The 19,843-nt window shown below is 41.9% G+C and overlaps 1 protein-coding gene across 1 annotated transcript in view; it reads right to left on the reverse strand.

The window, feature by feature from the left end:
* Positions 1-19,843, reverse strand: part of LOC128781595 (paralemmin-2-like) — a 124,469-nt gene that overhangs the window by 16,000 nt on the left and 88,626 nt on the right. The window contains exon 4 of the mRNA XM_053931272.1: positions 526-640. Coding sequence (XP_053787247.1) covers positions 526-640 — 115 coding nt within the window. The remainder of the gene's footprint in view (positions 1-525; positions 641-19,843) is intronic.

Raw genomic sequence — 19,843 nt, forward strand, 5'->3', positions numbered from 1 at the left:
TGCTTTTATGGTTCTTTGGAAATTTTAATGGGTATCTGTGATTGATGCTCCTTGGATTTAGGTGCCATCATAGACTGGAGGAGGGGGACGTGGTGCAACTAGATTAAGAGCTCTGCTTTTTGTTGCAGGCTGTAATGTTTTGAGGTGGCATTTGCGGCAAATGCTACCTTCTCTGGATGCCATGAGAGCAGGGAAGTTTTAAATACTCTCAGGATCCTGCTGATATCTTTAAGAGGGGCTGAAAGGCCCCTTAAACCTCAAGTGGCTTCCCTGCCAATAGGGAGATAGCCTCTGAAATCACTTTTCAAAAAAAGCTGGGATGGAAGAAAAAACCCAAAACACCCAACCAGAATAGACCTGATGCCACTCTGTCTTTTCTAGTCTTGCTCATTTTGGTTTAAGCTAGGTGCTCTGAAACTGCCCTCACTCTTTCCTTAAGTGCATGAATTATAACCTGCTCCCAAATGGAGCTAAGAGTACACTTTGGTTTCAATCTGTGCTCAAGTGTCTTTTTTTTTTAAATACCTTTTGCAAGTTGTCAAAGGATTTCTCAGTCTCCTTTAGTTTCTCCAAAATTATTTGTTCTTTGGCAGATATTTGTGATTCTTCACTTTCTAATTTCTGTATTTCTTGTTCCAGTCTGTGGAAGACATACAGACATGCACATACACACAAAAATAAAATGTAAAAATTAGTTCAATGAGAAAGTGTTTCTGAGATATTAACTGGCATTTCAAACGTCATCAGAAACAACTTTGTCTTTTACTATTCACAACTGATTTCCTAACACATGAAGGGCCCATGAATTATTTGTAAAACAAACAGATTTATTTTCAGGAAAAACAGTGATTATCTTATCCACATCTGCAAAAGCATATGCAGATTAACTAAAAATATACTTCAGTATCCCTTCATTCCAATTCTCATAACATCTCTGATTTTTACTTTCATTTTAGAATCACAGTACAGGATATAACTATGAATATTCAGTAGTATTTAAAGTAATAAATATATTCTAATGTTTCCATACTCCAGACAATAAAACTGGAAATAATTTTTGGAAACTGGCAGTCAACCAGTTGTCGTAGGAGCTTCTCTTGAACCCATACTTTTCCCACTCTCCTTTGGGATAGCTATCTCTGCTTTCAACTGTTACTGCATAACACTGGGGTCCCCAGAGACTTTGGCTAACAAAATACATAGACTGTTTAGAAAATAAACTTACTCTACTAGACAGTAAACACTCAGGACTCTCATTTCTCTTGTCAAGACTTAATGGCTGACACCTCACACCTTAAGATGAATTGATTATGATTTGGAACACACTTTTATAGAGCTTAGATTCTCCATTACTTTAACTCAAACCTCCTTTAATTGACATGATTTATGCAGATGCAGGAATATTCCCTCTTTCTCCTCATTCTCCTCCTTTTATATGTGCAACTGTGTTTGTTTTCTCATTTTTGAAAAAAAAATACATATAAAATAAGCCAAGATTAATATATTTGGACATGTATTTGGAGTACCTAAAACTACCTTTGTCTACCAAAAGACCTGTAGCTGCTCATAGTTTGTTGAAACATATTTCCTTGAATGTGACCACTGCCTTTCTGTCACCATTTTTCAAATGAAGGATAAGGATACTGACACACATGCTGATGGTTCAATTTTAGTATTTTTGCTCTTTTCCAGCCTTGATCAGCTCAAGACTCCACTAATTCTTGTTCAATCACAAGGCAGAGAGCATGGAGAAGGTGATGTAGGGAGGAGAGAAGGAGGAGTTGCTTCTTTGACAGATCTGACAGATCTTATGGAAGTCTTCTGTTCAAATATAGATACAGGGGTCTAACTTCAGGCACCCACCTGGGAAATTTCCCCCCACTTTTTAATTGTATGATGATGAAAGATTTGTGGCATTTACTGATAATGCTTTTCATTAGAGGGAGGGAAAAGTATTAGAGGGAGGGAAAAGTATTAGAGGCTCAAGTTGCTGCAGATGGAAAAAAACAGATTTTACTCTCCTAAAGTGTGTGAATAATTAACAGTCTCAAATTCATGGTGATTTGTTGAACTGCCATTAAAGGTAATACCCTCAATCACTAAATTGAACTGGCTTAATTGCAATAATTTTAAAATGAACTGTTGGAGAGTAATGCTTCAATCCATTTAATCTTTCCTCCAAAATAATACAAAACATAATAGATAAAAAAAAATTGTAACTAAGTATTTTGTTCTGCTGCAATGGAACAGTTTGATCCAGGATGACTATTCCCCCTCATGTTGTAATTCAGGAAGAAATTTTTCAAAATATCCTCTTGACTTTTCTATCTTGATTTTTTTAAATGCCTAGTGAAGTGAAAAATTCATCACTCAGGTCCGGCATTTGCCACACTCCTGCTAAATTAAAGAACTTAGAAGTCCCCAGCTAGGCACCTCCTTTTCCTTCTCTATCCCTTGGAATGATTTGTAGATTCACATACATTTGCACCTTGCTGATAAAGACATTTGAAATATTCTGCTGTGCTGCCTGGTGAAAATATATTGTGTGGCTGGGTAAATCAGGGTTTACTGGTATATTTCACTTCTTTCCCAGTGAGTCACTAAGCATATTCAGGATTGATATTTTCAGGATGCATATTCTGTAAACTAGTACATTTTGCTTGCTATTTTACGTGGAAAGAAACTGAAAAATGGGAGTGTGTAGAAGTTGGCAACAATGAAATACAGAGAGAAGAAAGAAGCCCTTTTTTTTTTTTCAAATAAACTGGACATTAGTTAGTAGTTTATGACAATGAAAACTGAGTATATGAGGCAATTCACTTGATGCATGGTTATAAGCAAGTAAACTCCCTGTAATTTGGGGTCATCAAAAGTCACTAATTTTTTGTACACCAGCTCAGATTGGAGAAGGTCATTAATTGTTTGGTCTTGCAGAGAAAGTTTGCTTCTAACAAATGCACATGTGCACTTGGACATGCACAGATAGCAACTGATTCGATCTATATTTCCTTACTTTCTGACTGCTTTCTCTTTTGGTTTTACACCTCCTGGTTCACTTCCTCAGTTGTTTTGTGCCAGCCTACCCTCACCATTAAAATGAGTTGGGCAGATGAGACATTACATTACTCTGCTTTGACAAGATATCTAGTTGTTCTGATTTTTCTTCTCAGTGTGTTTTTCTGAATCCCCTCTTCACTTTCCCAGAAGTGATACTGACAACAACTTGCTGAAGATGATAAAGATGGAGATAGAGCCACCAGGATTTAGAAACATGGATTAAGCTATTAGAGAACTTCAGTGTGACACTGAAGAATGCACAAAACTTGTCATATTGAAGCAATTGGTTTTTCCTCACTGAAATCAGCACAGGTAGACTGAGAGTCACCCAGGCTCTACACAGAATGCAGAAAAATTGCAGGAAAAATACAGACCTTTCACTAGAATATACCTGTTACAAAGCTCAGGGGTCATTTACCAGGCATCAGTATCCACAGGAGGTTGTGTCTTACATTGTTGCTAAATTTATATCACTCTAATTTGTGCTCTCTAGGCCTAAGGGTTGAGGCACCTCTGCTGAGGCAATGTAAATACTCAGGGTCAGAGTTTCTGTGTGAACTGTTGTATATATTCCTTAGTAAACCACTTCAGTACCACAGGTCTCTTTGAAAAATTTGGACATGGAGTCGTCACCACTTATTTGGGCTGTCCTTTTACATATGGTCCAGCAATGCAAAAATTTAAATCATGCAAATTGAAGGTTGCTTTGCATGGTTTACTTTTTTAGTGAGTTTCATATAATCAGAATTGCTCAATGGTAAGGAGAAGTGCCTGATTTTTTGATAGCAACACACAAAAGAGTAATGGAAATTTGATCTGAAAAATAAATGCACTAGCATCTGTTTTGAGCAACGTGTTGTATAGTGGCTTAAACAGTAATAAATTCATTCAGAGTGCACATGTACACATACATATATATACAAAGGCCTTACATTCTTCCCGTGTAAACCTGTTAAATATCAAAGAATGTCCTTTTCTTCTAGCCCAGATTAAAAAGGATATGCCTTGTCATTTGACACCTGGCAAGGAAACCCTGTAATTCCCTTGTTCCTTAGCAGACTTCGTAGCAGATTTTGGGCTGGCCTTTGAAAGATGGCCAGTTTTATAAACAACTACAATATCTGAAGTGTTTTAGGGAAGAAAATTAAGAAAGAAAATGCAGATTCAGATAAGGCAGAAGATAAAACAGATTGTTAGTATTTCTGCTCCATTGGCCCAGGCAGCTACTTGATGATTGAGATTTGCTAAACTGTTTCTATAAGAAGAAACCTGGGTTAGAGGATCTTGGGCTGCTGTGGCATGGACAAGAGTTTTGTTTCAGTGATTGTATTAGAGTCCTATTTTCCCAAATACCACAAAAACAGATGGGAAATTTTGTCACTCAGAAGGCCAAACCTGCCTTGCTGCTTGTCTGTCCTGCAGCTTTCTCTAATGCATGGCTGCTATAAACATCCAAGAGTACAAGAGGATTTTCAGGGGGGGCTGTTTGTATAAGCTAGGAGCTAAGTGACTTTCCTTCTCATGTTAACAGTGCTGCCCTGCTTTGAAGAGGAAGGAAACACAAACAGCTAAAAGGATGCTGTATTTTGGACAGCATTTTGCTGTCATTTGGGTGACCCAGATTCCTCAGTTAGTAAGAATACAGGCTTCTAGAATAATAAAGGCTGGAAATAACTTTGGGAGGCCTCTAGCCCAACCTCCTGCTCAAAGCAGAGCCAGCTGTGGTCAGGCCAGTATGATCATGGCTTCTTCCAGTTGGGTCTTGAAACTCCTGAATGATGGGGGAAAAATATATTATAAGGCTACTTACAGGCCTTCTCTTTTAGACTCTTTTGCTACCAAGACCTACAAAGTTCAGACCAGAACCTTACAATACTGCAGGGGAAGGAGATGTACCAGACTGATAAAAGAAGCCTGCTCTGTGTGTTTGGTGGGATTTTGACCTAACTGGGCACTACACGAGTGTGGACAAGGCAGCCAGTGAAGCTTCTGAGAAAACAAGAGGCAGAAACAGCACATGAATCCTCCTGAAGAGATGCAGGGATATGGACCACAGGAGCTGTTAGGTAGGACAGAATACTGTATTTTAGGTGACAGTAAGGGGAGTTAAGCAGGGAAATCTAAGAGGTGAAGAGACAGAAGGTGAGGTTTGGAACTGTGGAATGTGTACATGTGCATTTACATTTAGTACTCACTACCCAGCAAACATTGTACTTGGATACAGGTCTCTGTTTTGTGCTCTGAAGGTGCTGAATGTACTTTCTCAGATGAAGGATTTCCTCTGTTTCTTCTGTTTCCCACACTGTGATGTTGAAACCCACAAACTTGGCCTATCATTTTCCTCTTCACTTAAAAGCAGAGGCTGTTCTGACCCGAGATGCCTTTCCTCAACCCCAGGAGAAACCCAGAGTATGGTCCTGTGGGGCATTAACAGAGTGAATGCAGATGCTGATGCAGAATCACACTGGTTTGAACACACAAATCCTAAGTCAGCAGAACTATGCCTGAAGAAAACAGCCTTCTCTATCCAGCTAATTAACTCTAGCAGACACAGAGTTCTAGAGATATCTACATTTGGCTTAGCAGTGTTTTGTTTTCCAGGGTAGGAAGGTAACAGCATTATAAACAGGGAGAACAGCTGCAGATTTATGGACCAGTTTCTTTGGCTGTGCTAACTATGCATTTGGGGTTGTACCTGAGAAATACTCATGCAATTTCTGCAGTGAAAACAGAAGTGTAATAAAAATTATGTCCGCAGTATACACACTGGCATGTCAGTGGAAAAAAGAACATCCATTAGGACTAACAAGGAAAGTATACACGTATTCAGAACTTAAGAGAAAAACAGGAAAGACCTAATCACAGTAAACACTTGAAGGGAAAAGGTGACGGATGCATACGTGGAGTGGGGGATGGTTCAACTTTAACTGATTGTTTTGCTACTGCTTGACTGACACCATAAATCAAATTGATATAAAACCCACAAATAAGACAGTAATTAGTATCAGGTCTCTCAGAGCTGAACATCCTGAGGTGTTACAGATGCTATTAAAATGGCAGAGTCACAAGCAGAACACTGCAACAAACCCCTGATATTTACTGAACAGAGAATTAAATACCAAGTTTAGGGATAACTGTGCTTGTCTGAAGGGAAGAAACTGATCTCTACATTCTCTCTGTACCTTTGGATTTTGCCTTCAGGTATCTTTTGACCACACAGCAAAACCAGAAACTGAAACTTTACATGTTAGGTTCACCCTCCTGGAAGTACAGTGACTTCTGCAAAAGTTCACTGGCAAAAATATTCTGTTCCATGGGACTCTCATTCCCATTTCTTCTAGGGGCAACAGGGTACCTGTTAGCTGACCCAGGGTCAGAACAACCTTGGAAAATGAACTTGCAAGGGCAAAGAGTGTCCCTGAAAGACATATAAGTCTTTTAAACCAACATAACTGGATCCTAGTCCAGTACCTCAACTCTTGACAAACTTTCTATTACCTGAACCAACTGCCAAGCACTAGCAACCTGTGTGTAAGCCAGAATGCCTATGAAACTGGAGCCGAAACCTACATGCCACAGCTGTGAACAGTACCCTTTGTCTGCTGTAGGGGAGGGGAAATCACTGAATAATCTTCAGTTTATTTTCCACACACAGCCAGTGCTGATGGTAAAAAAATCTGCTTGATTTCAGGTCTGTTGCAGGCTGAAATGTTTTTCAGAGTTGAGTAATTTAATACCTCTTAGTTTAGTCTTTTTGTAGTGCTCATCATTTTTTGAACAGCTCACTTTCAAAGAGGAAAGCTGGCAGGGCACATCTTATGATTTTGAACAGATTGTTGTTTACAGAGTGCAGTTGAAATTCAAGAGCTGCAAACTTAATTAACATCTTTGAAAAGGCAAAACCTCCATGACTTGAAAAACTGGGAATCCCTCATTGCCATCCAGTGCTTGGATATGAGATTCAGGCTCTGGTAGTCCACATCAATTTTGCTGGACACATGAGAAGAGAAACCCTCCACCTGGAAAAAGCTGCATCCCCCTACCACCTGAGGAACTTGAGAAGTAGAGCTCCACAATTCACTTTGCCATCTGAAGTAAATGTGTATACACACATACACAAAGGGAGTGTGATATTCTGCATCTGCCTGGTGTAGGATGAGGTTAATTCATGCTAGACAAACCAAGGCAACCAAGTCAGGCATTGGCCACAGGACTTCTTGAGCTAAGCAGGATGAGTTGGAAAACACAACAACCATTACTTTGATTTAATTACTACAATGTTGCCTGCTCTGGATGTCGAAGTCTTAATATAATGTAAATTTTTTGACCTGGAATTGAAGAAGTTATACAATTGAGCCACTTCCCTTGCCAAATCAACAATGTTTGCATATTAACTTTTGCCTATCAGGTTTGCCTGATACAGCATTAAATCTCTCAAATATGGGAACCTTCAGCACTCTGGTGTGACTCTTCCTCTAACTGAAACTACTTCTTCATGAGCTGCATTTTCTCTTCTTAAAATGTTACCTCAGCCTAGTATGATTTCCTCATATCACTGTAACACAAAACTTTTTGCCCTCATGGCACTTACAGCCCACATTTGTTTTTGGACTTTTACCAGTGTAAATCTTTCTAAGCCCACTTCTTCCAGTATTCTTCAAATGGGAGATGTCTCCAGCCTGGGTGAGACCGCAACCTTGAAAACTTCCCACTGGCTCAGGAGATGGCAGATCATTACTGGAAATCAGTGAATCACTATGCCTTGGATGCTTGCCCTTAGAGCAGAGGAGTACATGGCTAGACCCTCCTTTGGGAACGGAGGGGGAAAAAAGTTTAAAAAAAGACCTGTTCTGAACCCAGTCAGTGGCCAGTGATCAAAGAGGTGAAAGAGCAGAGTCTACTTGTTTTCTCTGTGTGCTTATAACAGTGTTTGGATCAGGAAGCTCCTGTTTGTGCTCCTGACCAGGCTCCAGACAGAACCTGGCAGATCTGGCCAAATCCCTGATCAGTCAAGTAAACACCCTGATGCCTTAACCTGCCCTGGTGGCATCTGGCTCCTGATTCATCCAGCCTCTGGACCACTTGTATTTAAAAGAAATGGCAGAAATGTTCTGGTTTCTTGACCCAGCCAGGTAAGATGAAAATGGTTATTTAGGCTCTTCCTGTTGAAGCTGGGTTTTCTCTCTCTTTATCATTACTCTCATTTTCTTCTATCCTCCCAGATCCAGGCCTCCTGCCTCTGGAGCTTCACAGGCCAGTGTACAAAATATTAAGGCAAACGAAGTAAGAGCCACAACTGATATAAAATGCTTGGCCTGCACAGAATCAGACATGCAAATCTTTGTGTCTAGACAGACAGGTTGTCACATCAGAAAACAGACAGGACTTACACTGCAAGTACAGAGGCACATCGTCTGTGGTTCATTGTTTGGTACTCACTGGGATGGCAGAAGAAAGGCAAGGAAGATAAAATAGCCATTTGAGAGAGGATATGTGCTGTACTTTGCAATTGAAAGGTGAAAGTACAATGACTCAGGGAAGACACTGAATCCTGCAGAAACCTGCTTGCTTTCCCATGGCTTTAAGTAAAATTGGCAGGACAAGCACCAGGACAGATGTCCCGGGATGTCTAAGAACACACAAGAGTGCAAAGGACTACCATACCAATGTGGCTTTTGATCATAAAATTTTCTAATGTTGCACGATGTGGTCTGTGTGAAGGAGGTTTGCAAGTGCAATTTTCCCCAGCACAGAGTCCCTGTACACAGCAACACGCACCCAGAAACTTAAAAAGTGACACAGGTGTGGCCAGCCCTGTGAAAAACAGCTTGTTGGCTTGTAGCAGTTATGCACATGAAATTCGTTTAGGTTTAGCAACAGATGCCAGCAGTTGAGCTGTACAGTGGATTGTGTTATTTATGTCTTGGGAGACATCCAAGAAATAGAGGGAGAGCAATTGGGGGATGATGGCTGAGTGCTCATTCTTCCATTATGAAGCAGTGCTAGCTGCTGCAGTTACCCAAAGTTAGCGCAGATGTACAACCAAAATGAATGCATGACCTTAATGCAGTGCCCACACTGCAAGCTGCCAAGCAAGATGGATGTTTTTCTGCAAATCCTGTACATACTGGTATACTGGAGATACACACTGAGCTACCTAGAAGCATTTACAGGACGGCAAGAGGCCTGGAAAATCTCTATCAGCTTTTTAAGTGAAGGGAAATTAAACAAAAAAACAAGACTTTAAGTATTCTCTCTGAAGAGATTCCAGCCTCCTATGTACAAACTGGGAATATGCCTTTTGTCTCTGATTTACAGTATCAGATGAGAAATGAGCTGCTAAGGCTCATGGGGTGCTCACGACAGAACACAAGCAAGGCAAAGATGCCCTGCAGAAAATGAACTGGGAGTGCTGGTCAATGACCCATCTGAGCCCACCTGGTCAACAGACATCTGAACATGAGCCAATAGTGTGCCCAGATATCCAAGACTGCTAATGGCATCCTGGCCTGTATCAAGAATAGCATGGCCAGCAGGCCCAGGGCAATGGCTCTCCCCCTCTTCTTGACATCGATAAGGCCACACCTCGAGTCCTGTGCTGAGTTTTGAGCCTCTCACTCCAAGAAAGGCATCAAGTTGCTGGAGCATGTCCAGAGAAGGGCCACAAAGTTGGGGAAGACTCTAGAAGGAGGCTCAGGGGAGATCTCACTGGTCTACACAACTACCTGAAGGGATGTTAGAGTGGAGATCAGTCTCTTCTCCCAGGTAAAAAGTGACAAGGCAAGAGGAAATGTCCCTATATTGTGCCAGAGGATCAGGGAAAATATTATTAAAATATTTTATTATTAAAATATTCCTAAAATATTTTATTCTTAAAATATTCTTATTCTTATTAGGGAAAATACTAGAGAAAACATTCTTCACTGAAAGGGCTGCCAAGCATTGGAACAGGCTGACCACAGAAGTGGTGCGTGCACTGTTCCTGGAAGAGTTCAAAAGACATGTAGACGTGGTGCTTAGGGACATTCTCCTGAAGGGACTACAGCAGAAATGTCATAAAATTCTGCAAGCTCAGAGTGCAGGCACTGATGCATTGAAAAGCAAAACACATGGGAGACTGGTTTTAAAGGAAACATTGTTAGCTAGGGCTGGAGATGGTATTTTGTCTTCTGTCTGGACCTCAGGTCCCTGCAGCTTTTTCCTCAACTATCTGTTTTGTCTGCTTGTGAGACCTGGGGAGGCGCTCTCTGTGCTCCCATCTGTTCTTTGCAGGGAGCTCATGAGGGTCATGCACAACAATTCTTGCAGAGATTCATGCTTCTCAGCCACCCATGGGCTGCTGCAGTGAAGGGCAGGGGCAAAGGGCACAGTACAAGAGTTGTGCCTGGCAGAACTCAAGAGCACATCTAGAGTGAAAGACAAACTTTTTCATAGTACAGGCTCCTTCCCTTTCTGCCTCCCCTTCCCTTTCTCTCCCTTCCCCTCCTTCTTTTCTTCCTTAAATTCCTGCAGAGGTTGTTTCCATTCAAACGTCTGCTGAGTCTTTTTTTCTGTTTAGACAGAGCACTGCCTCCATCTAAAGTCAGTAGCAGCATGTTCTCTATTGCTGGGAACCAGGACTACACTCCTAGCAGAATTCCCATTTGGGCTATTTGGAATCCCTCCCTGCCCCCACCATGTTCAACATTTAGCACTACAGAAGCACATACAAGTGAGTCTTTCATATGGCAATGAAAAGATGTTGCAGTTATTAACTAGAAAAGCAGGGTTGGCAAAAACAGCAATTATGGGCAATAGCTATCTATTTGTATCCTTGCTGTCACATCCAGCAAATAATTTTGCCTCCGTTCCCCCATCTTGATCCAATACATTTGGCCAATTCTATAGAGCCCAATTGTACTTCAACCCATGCTTATCCCTAGTAGGTTCCTTAGCTGGTATTGTTAATTATACTCACTGTACATGTAAGATTTCCATGGTTATGGTTTGACTCATATTTGCTGCTAAGAACTGCATGGACTTTGCAATAGACTTCTGGTGCAAACAAGGGTTTATCAATTTGCTTCCTGTTGTGCTGGCTTAAAAGGACCGTCTCAAGGAAAATGGTGCTTATAAGCTTACTTGTGGGTGCAAAAAGCAATGTTCAGCATCCAGCATTCTGACCTGAGGTACACCATGTGATTGGCTGAATTTAGTCTGTGAATAGTACTAAAAATGAAAATGAATGCCAGAAAATTCATGAAAACCCAATAAAAGTTTTATAATGGTGGGATTATTCTACTCTCCTGTGGCTATTAAAGCACAACTACCATAAAAAGCTGCAACTGACAGGGATCCCATCAGCCTCCCTTCGACATTTTTGAGCATACTTTTCCTTGCCTTTTGTGCTGTGCTTTAGTCATGATTGTCTGAACCTGTAAATGCCCTCAGCAGTCCTTGACAAAGGAACTAGATGATATGTGCAGCTGACAGTATGCATCAGGCACTGAACTTTATTAGGTCCCTTTAAAATCTCCCCATATTACATGACCCTCAAAAATACACAGATCCATTCCCCTGCACTGCTTGCCAAAGGGACAGAAAAAGAGCAGCAGGAAGGGGAACACCCAGTAGGAGACATAATTTGTTCTGTTTGTTTCTTGATATAAACAATTTCTTGGACAAAATTTCTTGGATCTGAGCTTTGCAAATCTGTCCTCTGCTGTCATTCACTTACAGGAACTCGCAGTTCTTTTTTCCAGGGTGAAGGCTGACGTGAGGCAAGGAACATGCCCCATGGGAACGGACGGATTTCACACTGGGAGCAATGAGAGATGCATCAAGCTGCTGCCACCCTGATCATGATGACTGCAGCATCCTGATCCTGCTTCCTCCACTCCTTAGTGCTTTTATATTGAGCTTGTTTATTAATTAGTGCTGGGCAGCAAACATCCCCATGTCCCAGAAAGCCACTGGAACAAACACAGTTTCACTGGGTAGAGGTTTTGCTCTGGTGGGGTAGCTCCAAGGTTATCCAAAGTGCTCCTGCTGAGGCAAATCAAGCCAATCAGGAAGCCCCCAGAAACTTGGGCTGTGTTTGGTTTGTTGTTTCCACCCTTAGACATTTCCTGCTATTGTTCTTGTCATTTTCTTTGAGTGCTCACTGGGCTGGTGGGTGGTGCTGCTACTACCGGCAGGGGAGGCCTCCGGTTCTCTTGGGCACATGGAGAGCCCTGTGCCATTCCTTTCACAGACTCCCAGCACTACTTTCTGGCATACAAGTTCAGGGAAGGTGGACCTCTGGCAGTGACTGCATCTCAATGTGCAAAGCACAGTTCCTTTTCCCACCGGCTGTTCTCAGCTAGGCAAGAATGAAATCATACCATAAAATGATGAATGAATTCCAGTTCAAGACATTGCTTACCACCCCTGGAGAAGGTGAAGGTAGGTGAGTAGGTGAAATCAGCAAGTCTACAGCATCCTGGGATCTATGTAGAGAGCTGAGGAAATACTGACTATATGCTAAACATGAACGGCTCTAGTTTTATCTCTGTCATACACAGCCTGGCTTTCACTTTCCAAGGGTACAGGATTTCATATGCAATGATCTAACGCCACCACACCACTAGAGGACCGGAAAAGCGGTAACTATCCAGGCCTTCCACACACAATGCCTGTATCTCATTTTTTAACTCTCTAAATTTCATTATTAATTTTTTTTTATTTCAGACACCTCTCACAAGTATCTACCAGCAGTATGAAGGACAAAAGACCTGGATGCTGCACTCCTTTGGATGCTGTTTCAGTCTTAACTGGAAATCACAGCTTACCAGTTCCTAGACCATCCCAACTGCTCAGGCAATCATGAGCACATCTTTGGATTTCATGTACAGTCTAAGACAACTTTCTGTGCTGTGGGCAGATTGTAAGATTGAGTTTGTTGGACAGCATCTATAAATCTGCAGAGAGATCCCTGGAAATGTGATGTTATTGCTGAACTATAGTGGTGAATAGAGCCAGCTACAGAACTGTGTGAATGAAGAAATGAGTGGGAATAATTGCTTTGATATTACTTGAGGCTCCCCTTTCCAGCCCTTTGCTCCACATTACCTAACATCAGCCAGACCTGAGTCATTGCTATCTGAACCTTCACAGTGCTGGAGCTCAAATAAAAAAAAAAAAAGGAGATCATGTTTAATAATGTGACAATGCTTTTCTAGTCCCCCTTGCTGGCTCATGAAAACTTGGAATGAAGTACAGTTTTAACAGTGGAATGCTGAAAAGTTTGCCTTGACTTTGTGCTGCATGTTTGTGGTAGGAGTCATCTGATGACTTCCTGCCTGTGTGGGTCTCAGAGGGGTGAAATTCTTGACCCTGGACTTTCCAAGAGCAGCAGAGCTTCAGAATCAGGATAATGCAGACATTGGGGTTGATTTGGTTCAGAGGGACTAAAAGCAGCCAGTAGAGTTTCTGTAGAATGGGATGGGTTTTAAAAGGGTTATAAATCTTTCTTTTTAAGAGAACTTCTAAAACCATGCCAGAGTCCGCGTTTTGATGGCTGACCTCAAGGTGATCATAGCAGGGAGATGGCACGGGACTGCCTTTCTAAGGGTAAATATCCAAGAGGAGAACCTCAAAGCACCTAGCAGTGAGGTAACCCCCTACTTCCTAATAAATTACTTTGCAGTTGGTTCATTATCCTTTCTGCAGTGAGCTGAAGAAAGCCAAGTATGGCCTGATGGGCTCCTGGCTGTGATCCTAGGGCTAGCTGGTCATGAGAAGCTAGTACACTTCCTGTGGTTTCAGTGAATCCCAGGATCATGATGAACCTCCCTCATACAGGTCTCCTTGACTGTGCAAACCATCTCTATGCCTGGAATGATGATATTGAGGGATGGGCTAGCAAGGGGAAATGGTCCATGTCACATCTCTGGAAATTTCTGGTATGTAACTTGAGAAAAGTTTTGCAGGGCTTTCCTAAAGTCTAAGTGGTTAATTTTGTCTGGTTTTGAGTCTCGCAGTCTTCCTAATGCTCAGGGATCTTGGATGGGAGAAAACCTCTGCTGAGTTTTGGCAAAACCGTGAACATTTTTGGTCTTACATGTACAATTGACCCCCTTGTCTCTTTTCTGTGCCTACCATGCTTTTTATATTGGTATTTGAACAAGGCACTCAAATAAAGTAAGTTCTTGTAAGAATGAGTAATAATAAATATGAGACCATTGCAAAAATCTGCTTTACAGCACTGACAGATCATTTTAATTTGCTTTGTCTAAAACATGAAAACAAGGGCAAAGACTTCACAGATGTCTATAGTATTGGGAAGGCTGGGGCCAATTTCCCAGTTTACTTCATATAAGCAAGTGTGCACACACTCAGGACATGGGAAGTTAAGAAATTACTGGCCAGTTGCAGGTTGCAGAAAATATCTGTAGGTGCCATCTGAGATATACAAAAACAGCTGAAAAGTGGTAAAGGTGCTCTTGAAAATGGGATGCAGGTACTTTTGAACGCTTGTCTCCTGTGATATCCATGCCAATTGATGTATAGTTGTGAACACTTTTCCAGCTTTATTGTTTGAAGGTTCTTAATCAATGAACATTTTCAGTTGAAGCAATCATGCAGTAGATGAAAGACCAGTACTCAAAGCCTTGAATTAAAACAAGAGAGAGAAACAGGTATCAAACTGTAGGTGTGTATGTAGTTCCAATGCTTTGAACAGATGAACACTTGGATGTAAACCAATGTTGAAGTGTATCTCTAACTCAAAACTTAAAGAGTAATCATATTAATGTGACAGCTCAAAATTAGGAAAATTGTCCCAGTGCTTTGGAATGGACAGATTGAAAATAAAATCAAACTAAAAAGGTCTTATTTGAAATACGGCATAAAAATTGAGAACAACAACAATATTCTGGGTGCTGGAATGCCATTGACTGCATTATGTCTACCACCAGACAAGGGCAGTTGGAAGTGCAGGCTGTCAAGACAACTGGCCAAAGGGCTGGCTGGTTAGTCACTAAGTGCCAGATGGACACCACCAACTGTCTAAATGATTTCTCCCTCATTTGTAATTGGTCTCAGTTGTGGCTGAGCTCTCTGGCTCTGCCTGCAGTTCTCAGATCTGCTGTTGGCAGCTGCCTTGGTATACACCCTGCAGGCAGCGTGCAAGCTCCTCTCAGCACAATAGTCCCTGAAGGAGCTGTGGGTTTTCTGGTCATGCCCTCCTCTAAAAAATTTTGCCTCATTTGTGGTGTGGAACATCCACGTCACCATTTCATTCCACCCTCCTTTACTTTTTTTTTTCCACCCACTTCTCATTTTCATGCCAGCTATTGCAATCAGTTACAAAGAGACATTTTCTGATATTAGTACAGGACTGCTGATATTTTCCACCTTATGCTATTTCAAGACCAGCAAGTGGGACCATGTAAAGATGCCACTTTGTGCCCAAAGCAGCTGTGCCTTTAAGCATCTCTGACTTCTCCGTTGTGATCCAAATCCAGACTGAGTGGTCTTGTGGCCTTCTGGCTACCGAACTCTTCTGGTCTCTGCTCATCACCCCACTGTGTGCCTCCTGCTATGTGTTTGGGACTTATAGCATCAAAACCAAGAAATCTTCTTAGTAGAAAGTCCTCCTGCATTTACGTGCTTCTGTCTTCTTCACTGACATGTCTTTGGGAAGTACCAAACTCTCAAGGCCAAGAAGTCCTTAAAAAAACCTGCTGGGAAACAAGTGAATGACTTTATGCTGAGTTCAAAAAGTTCTGCACGGATTGTTTTTTAAAAGACACAAACCTCAGTTTAGAAGGTGAAACTGGAGCTGCCTGATTCAGGCTGCTTTTGGATTGCTTGACATTTGAACCCAAAAGTGACAGGAGAATGTACTTGCCCTCATGTAGATGGTTGCTCCAAAGAGCTCAGAGGTCTTGCAGAGGATGGCTCCTGCCTGGCCCTGAACCACAAGCACAACTCTCACTAGCATTCTGTCTATGACTGTCTCAGGTGGGTGTCATTGAGACAGAAAGTAGAAACTGTTTTCAAAGGTACCATGCAGACTGCCTTGCCAGTTTCCTTGGTACTACAATGTGCTGGGAAAGAAAGCAGAGGGGTCCTACTGGTTTTGGACAGGTCAATACAATTGCAAATGTCAAAATGTCCAACATTAAGTAAAAAAAAAGATGCAGGACAAAGGATGAGAATGGTTTTTGCCAACAGCACACCAGCAAAAGGTGGGAAGAGCTATATTCAGTTTATCATGTCTGTGCACATGATGTGGATAATCGTGGATAGGTGATTTTCACCCAAAAATAAGTCTAGTTGTTGGATCTTGTCCAGCCAACCTCTCAGCCAAGAACCAGCAGATGAATATGGTCACTAAATATCCCAGTGAAAATGGCTGAAGCTGTGCATTTACTCTGATTTACTCTGAAGCTGTGCATTTACTCTGCATTTGCAGAGGGCTGCTGGTGGGCCGTGGTCCATTATCATGGCTCATCTAGGTGATGCAATCTGCTGATCTGACTGTGAGTTTGAGCCCTTCTTTTCTTTCTCTTTCCAACTTCCACTGCTGAAATTAGTACTTCAGTAAATACCTGCTCGATAGTAGTGCCCTCAAAAACTGTGGCCAGGGAGACGAAGAGAATATTGCAGATAAATGCAACTTTTTCTTACAGGTTGCAAAATATCCAGTGCCTTTTGCACACCTATTTATCTTTTCTCATTTCCCCTTACCCCTCCTTCATGCTCTTCCCATAACAAGATTCTGTGGAGTCACACATCACTGTGTAGGAAATGCTTGTTTAGCAGTTGGAAGTGCACCTAGTATGTGTAATACAACAAACATTCATGCTAAATACGACAGACATGCTAAATATACATCCATGGACCCAGGAAGCACTGCAGAAAGGCACCAAATGCTAAACTTAATGCTTGTGCTCCTGCACCACCTTGTACTATTATGGTATATTATTATTATGAAGGTCACATACTAGCTTTCTTTTCTGTTTCCCATTCCTGCTGCATGTTGTGTGGCTTACTTTGATAACTGGAAATTACTCCACAAACTGGCTGCCATGGCCCAGGAGACAGAAAAAGATCTATCACAGCAGCAAAGAATCAAGAAGAGGGATCCAGGTCCAGATAGTAAAAGAAAAAGAAGGGAAAATAATAATTAAAATGTCTCTACTGACGCATGTATAAACAGAATTTACAAGAGGGTACTGCTGGGGGAAGAGCTTCTCTGCAGTGTATGAGGCCATCTAGCGAGCTCAGGCATTGTAACAGCTCAGCCATGGCATTTTCTCCTGCTTGTCCCCAACAGAACACTTCACACGCCAGTTGTCAGCCAGTCAGGTATGCACACAGATACTTCAACAGTATTCTTCACAGCAAAGTGGAAGGAGAAAAACCTCTGCAGGTGAGGAGAGAGTGACAACAGAAACGATGTGGCAGAGGTCAGGGAGCTTGGCATGTGGGTTTTTATGTAAAGTTAGAAATCCAGTCACACCGGCAGTGGAAGGACAACATTGTGTGCAACTTTTCACTGAATCCTGTCCTCAGCTGCACAGCTGAGGATGACAAAGGGAAGTGCTTAGCTGGAGGGCACCAGCAACTGGAATGCTGAGAAAACCTTGCCAGGAGCTGTGAGATATAGGCTGCTCAGAATTATGGGGTGTCTTCCCTGACAAAAAACTGCTGAGAGTCAAGAAAATGGGAAAGTGATGTGCTAAAATAATTTGAAGTTCTCAGAGAATTGATGCTTGTATTTTATATGATACTGAGCTGGCAGTCCTGGAAGGGAAACTGCGGCAATGCAAAGTGTCATAACTTACAAGTCCTGTCCTGGTGCTTTGCCTCTGAGCAGACCAGACTAGTTGCCTGGGGATGAACACATGAACAGCTGCACTGCCCATCCACTCCTCTGTATTCCACATAAAGCTGCCAGATTATGAGAGCAACAATAACTATCTGGGATTTTGATAGCTTTTTGTGGCTGCTCAGAGAGCCCTTGAACATACCTGAACCCACGTCTGACTCCAAAACCCACAACTATTGTCACACTGTCCTGGTACAAACTATGATTGCTCAACCCGGGGTACAATGTTGGAGAATGTGAGAACAAGATGGTATTTCAACATTTCAGGTGCCAGTATGTGATTCCTGCCTCCACGGTGATGTTTTCCACTTTTATATCAAGTTTCCACTTGTTTATATCAAGTTTATCCTGTTGCATTAGAAGCACCTCAGAAAACTGGAAGGAAAAGATTGGAAGATCCTCACCTAGTAAACATTAGTTTAATCTTGTGAAATGCTGGGAGCAAGTGAGCACATGGTCCACCAGTTTTTCTGTCTTCAGCTGACTGAATACATTCACTTACTCATCTCTTGAAAAATTGTTTGACCTGCTTGGACCTTCCTCAGTGCTCATGCTCACCAGTCTAGCTCTAGAAGAGCTATAAGTCTGGAGCTTGGTAAATGTAATAATTACAAACTGTTCCACATTCTCCTGAATTGCCAGTGAAGCCTTGATCTGCAAATTTTAGGACACCAAATTAATTTTAAGTGTGAAATTGTTAGTCCCCATGCAAATAAGCCTTCACATCTGGAAACCTTTGCTATTTCAATAAGTTTGTATGTGTCTACATAGGCTATAGATGGCAGAAACAAAATATAATTAACTTTGTTGCAGTGCTGCCCAGTATATACAGTAGCACCATTGCTAGTAACAGATCCCAAGCTTTGTAAGGACTTTAGGACTTGCCACCATCCCTCTATACATGCCCTTTTTGCCTTCTGCACGTCTGCATAACTGTATGGTGTAGCTGTGATCTACAGACAGCAATGCCAAGCAATTTGTTCTGTGGAAGGAAATGGATATGAACCCACTGTAGTCATTCCATGCAGAAGATGGTCTTGATGCCACAGCTGAAGGCTGGAAAGAGAGATGTAGTGTATTGTGAGCAGGAGGATGGGGTGGGATGATGACACAGGCAATGAGCAAGTTCACAATGGTCAGATAAAGATCAAGAGCTGGATAAAACAGTCTAGGAGCAGTGAGAAGAGAAAAGAACAAGTATCAAAAGAAGCATGGCCAGCAGACCAAGGCAGGTGACTGCTCATCTGTGCCTGAGCACCACATCCAGCTCTGTGGACTGCAGCTTCAGAAGGATGTGTACCTGCTGGACCAAGTCCAGTGGAGGGCCATGGAAATCATCAGCGGGATGGAACATCAGTCCTGTGAGGAAAAGCTGAGAGAGCTATGGTTTTTCAGCCTGGAAAAGAGAAGGCTCTTGGAGACCTTGCTAAATTCCTAAGGGAGGTTTGTCAGAAAGATGGGGACAAACTTTTTTTCAAAGTCAGGCTCATATCCATAGGACAGGGGTCAAACTAGAAGAGGGTAGATCTAATATAGATATAAGGAAGAATTTTTTTGTTGTGGTGTGGATAGAGAGAAACTGGAATAGATTTCCAAGATAATCTGTAGATGCCTCATCATTCTAAGAGTTCAAAGCAAGGCTGGATGGAGCTCTGAGCAACCTGACCTAAGCTGAAGATGTCACTGCTTATTGCAGGGGGGGGTTGGACTGGATGACTTTCAAAGGTCCCTTTCAACCCAAATTATTCTGTGCTTCCATATGCAATACATATATAGCAGATTTGACATGGAATTACAGACCCAGGAAGAAAGACCAAGATATAAAGTCTCTTAGAAAAAAAATAAGAATTGCTCCAAGTGGACTCCAAATTGAGGAGAAGTAAACCACCAATGTCTACATCACATTTGCCCTGGAAAAGGGAAGAAACC

The sequence above is a fragment of the Vidua chalybeata genome, chromosome Z (genome assembly GCF_026979565.1).
Source record: "Vidua chalybeata isolate OUT-0048 chromosome Z, bVidCha1 merged haplotype, whole genome shotgun sequence".
Taxonomy (NCBI): Eukaryota; Metazoa; Chordata; class Aves; order Passeriformes; family Viduidae; genus Vidua; species Vidua chalybeata.